This window comes from Phodopus roborovskii, unplaced genomic scaffold (assembly GCF_943737965.1).
Source record: "Phodopus roborovskii unplaced genomic scaffold, PHOROB, whole genome shotgun sequence".
NCBI classification, from domain to species: domain Eukaryota; kingdom Metazoa; phylum Chordata; class Mammalia; order Rodentia; family Cricetidae; genus Phodopus; species Phodopus roborovskii.
In genome coordinates this window covers 16,602,581-16,614,587 of record NW_026125059.1, presented here as the reverse complement: position 1 = coordinate 16,614,587, position 12,007 = coordinate 16,602,581, and the positions used below count along the sequence as shown (strand labels likewise).

General features: G+C 39.9%; 1 protein-coding gene across 1 annotated transcript in view; it reads right to left on the bottom strand.

The window, feature by feature from the left end:
• The window catches only part of Ptprt (protein tyrosine phosphatase receptor type T), a 1,080,054-nt gene that overhangs the window by 225,302 nt on the left and 842,745 nt on the right, over nt 1-12,007 (bottom strand). The window contains exon 12 of the mRNA XM_051187222.1: nt 1,810-2,083. Within this exon, the coding sequence (XP_051043179.1) occupies nt 1,810-2,083 (274 nt within the window). The remainder of the gene's footprint in view (nt 1-1,809; nt 2,084-12,007) is intronic.

The window sequence follows — 12,007 nt, the reverse complement described above, 5'->3', positions numbered from 1 at the left end:
ATATTTGGGGAGAAAACCATCGATTAGACATTTCATGTCACCTGACTTCCCTTTCACAGCCAATCAATTTCGGGTTAGATAAACACCTGGGATAATTAGTCTCCAGTAGTCATGGTGCATTATTAGCTCTCTGAGCAGTATGCATGTGGTAACATGAGATGGGGTATAGGCATCTCATCCTCAACAGAGGACAGGAAACACAACCATATTTCTTCCTATGTGCTGAGATCTGACAAAACCACATCTTATCAGAGACCTGTGCCAGGCCAGCTTGAGATTCAGGGATCTGAAAGCAAGATGGGCCCCCCAGATGCTTTGGTCTGTGTTTATGTCTTCATGCTCAATTCATCAGAGGGCTTTGTGCAGAGTGGGAAACAGATGGACAGGTGGAAGGCAGTCTGGAAGCTTCTCTTTGTACCTTTATATTCTCAGTGAGGAGTGTTGCTTGAACCAGTAATAAGTGCAGAACTGAAATATCCAAGTGGAATTTAAATGGGCATGCGGACACTCTAAATGTTAATTAGTTCCTCAGTCCAGGGCTCCCCCCACCAGTCAGTGATTGCCACCAACAGACTAAACTGTTCTATGTACATGCCACCAATCTTGCTTTTTGTCTCAGTCCTTCCTTAACTTGCAGTGAGCTGTCACCTCCACAGACAGTACATGATGCGGCATACTTCAGGCTTCCTCCTATATCTGTAATATCTTGGAAGGCACATACTAACTGTAATATGAACCACAGGGATTCACACACAATAGTGGTCATCATATGCTCAATGAATAATTATGAAAGCCTGGAATATGTCCATGAAAGCACCCTGAATGGGAAAATACTAACTTATAAGAAGTATTAGAAGACAAGATGACTGGATGGGTATAATTTAAGAGCGAGTAAGTGGTTTGTGGTAAAAATTCAATAGAAATAAATGCCCTAAAGGTGACTGTATTCCTCTATACTCCCCCCTCCAAAGTATAATTGAGTAACACGAGGGAGAAGCTACCATCAAAGAAATATTAAATAGTTATATTACAAATTTTCTTAGGAGTCACAATCCCCACATTGCCATTCCCAAATGAGCAAAGTAAATTCTCTGCCATTGCAGACATTCAAAACTAAGAACTGATAAATGCTGATCATAATGTGGTAATGGTAACTGAAGTGTATTATATGCAGGTGTGGGTGGAGATGAACGGAAAGGTGATTGATGGATGGCCTTTGTGATTTTTCCAGCTTTGTGAATGTATGATGTTGACTGATACAACTACCAGACCAAGGAAACACTTGAGACAAAAACAGTCACTTTGTTTTTAAGATAAATTTTTTTTGGAGGTGACTCATGGCCATGATAAGAGGAATGATTGCAACGGTGAACTGAAACACATTCCTACTGCATCCAGACACTGATAGGTATCAGTACTACAGATAAAGGAATCAAAACTCAGGCCATGTGATTTTTCCATACCCCAATGTGAGTTTACCAACATTTTCCATAGAAGACATACAAATAAATGTTTTAGACCATGTGACTATACAGTGTCTATTGCAACTCTCCAACTTTACTCTTAAGCATCAAAGCAACCATCAGTAATATGCAAACTAAGAGGTAATGTGACACTAAAATAAAACAAAAACCAAAAATTGAATAAAAATCAGACAATAAAAACATCAACCTTATTTTCAAGTTTTAAAAGGCATGAGGTCTGGACTTGGCTCATGGGCCTCAGTTTATTAAACTCTTCTGTAAAGTCTCACAGATTTCACACTTGAGGAGGGAGAAATCCAAACCAAGCAAGTAATGACCTACTTACCCCATTTGCTTTGCTGAGTGCCTGGAAGTAGATGCTATAGCTCTTCAATGGGGAGAGGGGAGGGTTCCAGTAGCCATTGTAAGTCTTGTTGTCTCCAACTGTGAATGGCTGGGTGACAGGCAGGTTGGAGGGCTTCAGCTCAGCAGCAAAGTAGTGAAGAGAATCAAGGTTAGAGGCATTCCGGTAGCTCACAGGCACAGAGAAACACTCAATGATGTCAGCTGCTCTCCGGGACTTCTGAAGACGCTCCTCCTTGACAACTAGCTGGTAAACACTGGAAAAGAAAGACAAGAGATAGATGAGTTCCTCTGAGGACAGTTATGCCCACAACATTCACTGTGCTTGTATAACTCCCCTATGAGCAGACAGTGATACCACTTCTGTCTATTAAATAAATACCTTTACACCACTTGCAGATTTACACCAAAGCAGATTCCTGCTTTGTAGGAATCTATGTCCATGAAAAGATCTCAATACTAGTTCACACAAGGCACATCCAAAATCTATTTAAGCACCGATCTGTATAACACCGCTGCCCCTTGTAGGTGGCTTACTTCCCCCTTTGAAGCATACTACCACCATCTGATAGGTGCCAAGATCCTAGATCTGGCTTATTCTCAGTTCTCACCAACTTATATCTCTCTCTTCACCCCAACCAACAAGCTCTGTGGCCTGGGACTAAGCAGTGTTACACCTGTCACAATCTTCTTTACTTCTTCCCACTGCTGATGCTTAGGCCAGGCACTTTTCCTCCTCAGCTGGAATTTTTTGCCCTCAATTCATTTGATCATTCTATCTATCTCTTTTTCTTCCAATCATATAATACCATCTCTCTTCAAGCACTTCCATAGTTTCTCTTTTGCCCAAATTATACAACCTAAATCCTCACACTGGCAGCTGAGGTCTTCCATGTTTGGTTTTTGATTTCCTTTTAGGTGATCATCTCATGGTTCTCACTAATCCCAACTGCTCCAGACACCTACCTACTATATAAGTATCCTATGACTGACCCTCTCTATCACCAGCTTGTCCTTCCTCTATTTGAAACACCCACCAGTGCTAAACACTTCTGCCTATGAAAGACTTCTAATAATACTGGTGTCTTTCTTATATTTATTCCATAAAGCCTGTCTAAATCTGTCCAGAATGAGTTATTCCCAACTCATTCATCACTGTCTGGTTGATTTTACAAAAGCATAAAATGGGACACGTGACTTGCTGGGTCGATTGTATCCTTGACAAAAGTGTGGCTTGGTATCTCGGAATCACTCTATGCTCTCCCCATCACACACACACACACACACACACACACACACACACACACACACACTCACATTCACACAGTGCTCAAGAACAAGCCTGACTCTAAGCAAGTGATCAATGAACATTTGTTGAAATGAATCAAAGTGGATTGAGTTAAAGTTGAAAGCAAGCATGAAGCCAAATCTGGATGAATGCAGAAACTCTAATCAGGGTAAACAGTGATTCCCAGGAGAGTCTGCCAAGTAATCTCATATCATCCCCTTCAACTAAGACTATAAGGAGGTGCCAGTGTGTGCATAGAGATGACAGCCTTTATTGGATATCACCATATGCCAAGTATATAGATTCTCTTTGTGGAAGTTACTCAAAAGCTTGCGAATTGGGTAAAAAGCCCTTATCCTTGGAATGCTCAGTGTGTCCTTCTCTTGAGCAGACAACTTTTAGGAGGATTCTATTGCATTCTGAGATGCATGGTCTAAGAGAGAAGACCAATTGTTCAAAAGTATGAAAACACTTACGTGAATTAATGAGGTGATTGTAGATTGTGCTCATTGTTTAAACTTAACATACCACATGCTTATAGAAACAGAGTAGCATAGGCTTCAACCCTCTGCTTAGATTATTCATCTAAGGACACTGGATTACAAAGTATGATTTGGTTAAGATACAAAGCCAGGACTATTTCATCAAGTTGAACAAAGACTGTGAATGAACTCCTCCTTAGAATGTGTAGCATCATTGATGGGGCAGATATTCCTTGATTTTCTCTGAACATAAGGATGTTCACTCATGCAAATAAGGAAGAAATGCATGTGGGTGCATGACACACTTGGGTGGATATAAACATGACTGTTGCCTTTTGCACACCACTGAAGGAGAGCCTAACAGCCCAGAGTGCATATGAGTGACAGGAGTGAATGTCGCCATTGTTACAGGAAACATATACTGCAGTTGAGTATCAAAATGTCCAAAGGAGGGGCTGCCACACCTGAGTGTCTCACTCCAAATGAAAGTAATGTCCAGAGCTTGTGAGATGGCTCAGGGGGTTAGAGCACTTGATAGCATGACTGCTGACTTGAGTTTGAGCTTTGGAACCCATTAACGATGGAAGGGGAAAACTGACTCCTGGAAGTTACCCTCTGACACTCCCACTACATATTATGCACACACAGATTAATGAGTGAATCAATAAAAAGGTAAGGCAACACACAGATAAGTGCAGGTGAGTATTTGGGATCCAAAAGAAATATGAACGACCTCTATGAGCATGCATAGAGGCTCAAGGTTTCCACATGACTGTGCATGTATGAGCCTTCTATATCCATAAAGCCAGCTGAAGGCAGTCTATGCATACGTTTGATTCAAACTTACTCCATCCTTATCTCTGGAGTCTTTCTTGAATGAAACTCTTATGTTTATCAGCTAAACTTAATTACTGCCAAACAGCACAAACTCCTAAGACCTAAACCTAGAAAACATGAACAGAAGTAGAGGGATGATTGCAAGGAATTGATAATACCTACATTTTTCCTTATGTAACAACAGCTCTAAGTAAAGCTTCGCTTTTGTTACAAGAGCTAATGACAACTTAACTGAGGGTCCTTTATTCAAGGGGCTCTGATCATTAAGGAAACAGAAAGAGGAAGTATATAGTCTCTTAGGCTTCCTCCTGAACTTAAAAATAGAATCTAATGATGTTATGTACTGAATTAGGTGATGGGGCTTCTATTCAATCTTCCTATCCTCCTGATCAGGGCCCAACAGATATCCCTCACATTTGAAAGGGCCCCTGCTTTCTCCTAAGACCTAACCTGTTCCTTATCTCTGCTGTTCTTATCAGTGTTCACAATATAAGACCTCGGTCTTGGTTTCTTAGCTAACTTTTCTCTACATTGCATCCCTTCAGCATCCTTGGTTAATCATTTGAGACCCCAAAGTTTTTGGAGATTCTCAACAGCTGGACCTTCCTCCTACAGCGTCTCTCTCTCTTATTTATTTATTTATTTATTTATTTATTTATTGTTTTTACATACTGATGGCAGTTTCCCCTCCCTGTTCTCCTCCAAGTTCCTCCCCCATTTTCCCTCTTCCCTCCTCACAGCCACTCCTCCTCCTCTGTTTCTCTTCAGCAAAGAGTGGATACTGCCAGCCATGGTATATCAAGTTGCGGTGAGACCAAGTACTCCCTCTTCTATTAAGGCTGAACAAGGTCAGAAGAGTAGGCAACGGTCAGAGACAGCCCCCACTCCCACTGTTAGGAGTCTCATAAGAAGACCAAGTTACACGATTGTAACATAATTATAGAGTGCCTAGGTCAGTCCCATGAAGGCTCCTCTGGTTGTCTATTTAGTCTCTGTGAGCCCCTGTGAGCCCAGGTCAGTTGAGTTTTCTGTGGGTTCTGTATCCTTTACTTTTCTGTGATAGGCTAGATTGACAAGGAGGCTTCATGTACTACCCATGACTGTCATGAGAATGTAGCTGTGATGAGCCAAGAAAACAGGTCATAGCTGAGTTTGGGATATTTGGTTGTTCAAGGCAGTTGGAAGAAAGCATAGCATCTACACAGACTTAGTCCCATCATCTCTTATCTGGCTGTTAAGTTTGACCAAATTGACAAGCAGACCTGTAATAATCAGGTTGAAGGGATGAGGATAAACTTGAGACTTAGTGATCTATGAGTGTCAATTCAGCAAAAGCAGCTCTCCTACACAGCTCAGTTCCTTTTAAACATGTTCTTTTCCTCCAATCCAACGTGATTCACAAAGAGCCACCTGAGCAGATTTTAAAGTCGGTGCCCTAAACTGCTTAGTTTGTGTCCCACCTCATATGAAATCACAAAGAGGGAGAGAATAAGGGCATTTTGGAGGTTAAGCTGTGGAGTCAACATATGGTACACATATGACTGGAGTTACTGCGCCGAAGCAGATTCAGCAGTTCCCACAGGCCCACCGCATCTGCAGCTTATCCATTCAGATATAAACTGCAAGAGTCACCAGAAAGCCATAAGCCTTTTTGTCAGATGAATCTGCCTGCCAGTGCATGCAGCCCCTCCCCACAGCCAAGGGAGAGAAAAGAGCACAGTGCCACACTGAGAGGTGGTGGAGGAGAGACACAGGAGCATGTGCATTGTTGTTTCTGTTTCCTACAGCAACTTTGTCCTCACTGTTCTTAGACATACATCTATCGAGCTCACACTGCTTGCATTTCTCTAGTAATGATAAATGCATAACTAAATGCTAATAATCCCCAGTCCCTGAGAAGAAGGTTGCAATACACTAGGCAGGGTTGTTTGTAGTAGGGACTTTTTAATATGAAAATCCTAGTGTCTTAATAAAAGAATGGAAAATAGCTCAAGATGCAATTACTCATGCAGTTTCCCAACTTGTGTGTCTTCCAATGAAAAGATGGGCATTTTTTTTTGTATGGCTTGCCCTGGGGCTCATGAGAGCCTAAGACCATGTTATGCCCAAACTTTACCTTCACTCTACAGTAGCTGCTACAATGCCTGCAAGAGTGTGTGATTTCAGTTTTAGTGACTCCTCCCTTTGAAGGTAATGGCATTCCACTCTGGTACCAGGTCCCCAGACCTTTTGTGTCCAAGGATGATTTCCTCAAACACCATTGGAGGTAGAAACTACAGGAATCCTCCAGAGGCTTTGGGAAACCTGGCCACTTGGTCACCTAGCTGTCTCTGATATCAAAGCAAAGAGTTTAGACAGCCACCTTTTTATTGTTAACAAATCCAGGGCCCCTTTTCTGTATATGGGGCAGATGCCTACAGACAGATGCAATACCTATTTGAGATGTTGATTCAGCTAACAGATGGAGAGTAGGCTTCAGTTCCCAGGTGAACATTGCCCAACTCTAGGCAGGTGCACACTTTAGTTTGTGCTCTCCCAGAAAAAGACATGTGTGAGTGCATATTACTCCAGGGACTGACTCCAAGTCAAATGATGTGTTGTAGAAATGGTTCCAAGAGAAAATGGTAAGGGAGGGAAACAGGAGAGAAAAGTGGGTGAGCCAATCTGGGGTGTGCTATCAGGTGAAATCCTGAAATCCCAAGCCAAGGGCTTTGAACCTCCAGCTGCAATCTGTTTTCAGCTCTGGGCTTTCTCAGAGTTTCCCAACCATTTATATGGGTAAGTCAATGAGTCCCTAGGTGCCTAATAACTGCTCTCTGAAGCAGGTCACACCTGAGAATCATTGCATCGATGCACACAGCACCTGGGAGACTGGCTCAGCATAGGAAAGGGGACATGATGGATCAACTGTGTGCCCTACATGGTGCTTTTAAACAGTGTCCACATGTGATCCAATGCTGAGAGCACAGGCTAGAGCCTGGAAAGGGCGGTACTGTGATTTATTCTTCTCTTCTCTACTGTCTTCTCCATTCCTCTCTTCTTTATCCCTCCTTATCACTTTCCCTCTTCCTCCCCCTCCCTTTTTTTTTGAGGTAGGCTTTTCTGTAGTTCAAGCTGGTCTTAAACTCAGTACATAGCTAAAGACGACTGATCCTCTTATATATACCTCCTAAGTGTTCACGTATGGGCACATGTATTTACATCATGTATTTACATGTATGTAGAGGTCAGAATTTGACATGTCTTCCTCAATAGCTCTCTATTTTATTTTATATTTTTGAGACAAAGTCTATAGACATTTGCTAATCAACTAGCCCCTGGAATCAGCCTTGAATCTGGACTTGAATGCAGTCATCTCTGAAACAGAATGGAGATAGTGGAGATCACCTGGGGGCCTTGCTGTGTTTCTCTAGGTAAGGGTAAGGGTTGGTGAAACTGTCTCTCAGGTATATCTCATACCTCTACTATAATGGTTTTTACAGATAGTAAGATGGATGTAGGAATGTTATGACTAATTTCCTTCTCACCCTGATCTGGTCATGCTGAAATAAATCTACTTTTTCCAATTCCAGTTTTATGGGTTTTTTTTTTTTTTTTTTTTGAAGATGAGGAAACTAAGGAAGAAGGTCTGTACACCTGAAGATCTGGTAACACTGAGACTTGGGTGAAATCAGAGTTATAGTTTGGCAAAGTGTTGCAAAACTTTTGTTTCCAGTTACATACAGCAGTTACATGATAACCATAATAAAAAAAAAATCAGTGTCGTTGTGTCTCAACAAGAGAGGGTAAGGAAAGGTCACCTCGGACTCAGATTCTTTTTTTTTTTTTTTTTTTTTTTTTTGGTTTTTCCAGACAGGGTTTCCCTGTATTGCTTTGGAGCATGTCCTGGAACTAGCTCTGTAGACCAGTCTGGCCTCAAAGTCACAGAGATCTGCATGCCTCCTAAGTGCTGGGATTAAAGGCATGTGCCACCAATACCTGGATTCACCTCAGTTGAATCCAGGTTGTTTTGCTTAGTAGCTGTCACCCATGACTTGATGTTATAATTGCTTACAGGCTTAAAAAGATCATTCCTCAGTCCTACCCAGGTAAACTGAACCAGAATCTGTAAGGATGGGATGTCAACATTAATATTAAGCTTTCAAAGTACTTCTAGTATATAGCTATGAATTTAAAACCCAGGTGATGCAGCATTTTTTTTTATACCTAGTAGGGGGATTCCCTTCTAGCATTCACTCAGTTAAAATTACCAATGTGGGGCATTCCAAGTTTATTAAAATGTTAATTCACAACTACTAGTCTTTGTCCACCACACTTTGGGTCATTTTCCTGCTTTATTCCTCTATAACTTTTACCACAACAGAAACATCTTGTCTGATGGTCTCTTAGCAGCTTGGCCCCTGTAACCACATAGATTGTGAACCTATTCTGTTTGCTTGAGAACTTGCTGTCTCCTCTATCACTTTTAAGACCCTCCTAGTATAAAACATGTCAATCAAGTATTTGTAGAAGAAATGAATTATTAGGTTTGACAACTCACACCTGTAATCTAGGTGCTTAGGATGCCGAGATAGGAGGGTCAATTCAAGGCAAGGATCAGCTATGTGGCAAGATTGAGGCCAGCCTAGGCTACATATGACCTTGTCTTTGAAAAAATGTATAACAAAATTTAGCTTTAGGAAGTTAAATTGATTTTAAAATCAATCCTTGTTTTTGCCTTTCTTTCCTTCATGTTCTATTCTTGAGAGAATCAATCATACTACATACACCAGGGTAGCCTGCAACTCAGAATCCTTCAGGAGAAAGTCCCCGAGACCTGAGATTACTGGAGATTGTCACCACATTTTGCTTCTCACATAGGATTCAATATGTTATTCCCATCAACACACAGTGTTCCCCTGACCCTTCTACACACTGAGAATTACTCATCCAATCAAGAAAGCCCCAGACCAAATGCCATTCTCTCTGAGGAACTTCTTTTTACTTAGAATGAGAGTGAGTTTCTCCTTTGTATCCTATAGGTGTCTGTCAACATTCTTTTCCTACGTCTCTCTGCCATGTGCTGAAAATATGGCTTCATCTACAGAAAATATTTATTGAGCACTTACTAAATTCCACTCATGTATGTTCTGGCTATTACCTGAATTGCCTTTCACAGAACCTCTGTCAGGTAGATATTATCATTTCCATTTGATAAAATTAGGAAACAGAAGCATAAATGTTCAATGTCTCCTATAGAGATGATGCTGTTTGTGTGCTTGAGCTAAGTTTTGAACAGAGTCAGATTCCAGAAGCCTCGGGCTTAATCATAGCATCCTGTCACAATAAAGTTGTTTGCCTTATCAGAGCAAACACCTTGGCTTTTAAAATAATTATTTGTGTTGAGAAAAACACAATAATATTGTATACATTTTGGAAAGTGAAAGAAAGTGAAAATGGATTTCCCTTAGCCAACGACTAAAACACAATCACTTATGAAAATGTTGTTAAATCCTTTAGCTTCTCTTTTTTCCTGCATGAACAACCTCTGACTTATACTGAAAATCAGCAGTGGAAAGTCTTTTATAAACATTCATCTTAGAGCCAACTTCATTAGGTTGCACATATATTAGTTTCCCTTATTCATGGTTTTGCTTTTAATGATCTCAGTTAGCCATAATCAATTGTAGTCTGAAAATATTGAAACAAAAATTCTAGAAAGAAATAATCCATGCATTTTAACTGTGCAGCATCCTAATTAGCATAGTTAAATTTTGCACTGTCCCTATCCATTCCACCTAAAACATGAATGTTTCCTTTATCTAATATATCCACCTTATGTAGGGTACCCACCCACCACTAGACAATGGATAGTCACTTCAATGTTCAGATCAACTGTGTTCAAACAGTCTTAATTTTGCTGAGCACTAGAAACATGAATGTGTCAAAGAAGAAGCAGGTGTATTGGCAGGAGTAGGAGACCAGCTGGTCATAAGGCAACTATATTTAGGAATATTTAAACAGTAGTTCAAATTTGAACAAGTCTATGTAAAAAATAGAAGAGTGAATGAATCCTTGTTACTCTGACATTTGCTACAATGACAAATCTTGAGAGAAACAAGTTATGAACACATGATTAATACACTGGGTCATGGTTTTGGAAATGTCAGGCCACTATGGCTGAGATGCCATTGTGGAACAGAGCAGCTCACTTCCTGGTGATTAGGGAACACGGAGAGAGAATGCTTGTAGTAGTTGGTTTTCTCCTGTTCCCTCTTTTATGCCATCTAGACTCCAGTCTGTAGCAAAATGCCCTTACATTCCTAGAGGGGTTGTCTCCCCCAATTAATGCTCCTTGGAAACATCATCATTTGATACACTCAGAGGCCTGCTTCCTTAACCTAATAGCAATCCAATCATGATGACAATCAAAAGTAACTATCATAGCAATACAACTCCTATGACTGGATCTTAATATCACACCCAAAGAAATATTACAACAAGAGACAATGGCAGCATTATTGCTGATAATGAACATCTAACCAAATATTAGTAAATAGAACCTACTACTACATAAAAAGGATTTTATATTGCGGCTTAATGAAGTTTATTTTAGCAGTGCCGGCTGGTTTAATATTGGAATTTTAATGAATGCAGTATAACACATTAAGAGAATAAAGGTCAGAAATCACATAATCATCTCAGCAGTTGCAGAAAAATTATAAAATATAATACATATTTATGATAAAATATCACAGAAAGGGAAAAGGAATAGAAAAGAATTTTTCAATTTGATAAATGCCAACCACAAAACATGTAAAGTTAGCATCACACTCAAGGGCAAAAGACTGAATGCTTTTCTTCTAAAATAAGGATGTCTGATCAACATTAGAGTGGAAAGTTTAGTCAGTAGAATAGAAAAAATTATCTTAATTAATTGGTAACACCAAGTATAGAAAGCATTTGAAGATATGATTTTGTATAGGGAGAATTAAAGGATTTATATATACATACATACCAACTAGAACTAATAAATGATTTCAACAAATCAAAATATTCAAGTGTAATATATAAAAATAGATGATAATTTCACCACTGGAGAAAAGCATTTTGCTAATGAAATCAAGCAAACATTTCTATTAATAACATCACAATATTATCCAGGTGATTGTGGCACACACCTTTGATCTCAGCACTCAGGAGGAAGAGGCAAGTGGATCTCTGTGAGTTCGAGGCCAGCATGGTCTACAAAGCTACACAGAGAAACCCTGTCTCGAAAACTCAAAAAAACAAACAAAAAATAAAAACAAACAAAACACACAAACAAAAATCATTATACTAAGAAAAACATAACAAAATATATGAAGTACTTAGATACTAAAAAGTAAAAAATTTAAGGAATATATAGGTAAATGGAGAGAACTCCATGTTTGTGTATTAAACAGTCAATATTGTTAAGATTACAATTCTGTCCATCAGAATTTTACTGTTCAGATTTGGAATGGTCCTCGAAGTCTTATACGTCAAAGGACTGATCTCCAGTGAAGTTCAGCAGCAAGACATTGGGAAGGATAGTGGATCTCCCATATTAGAGG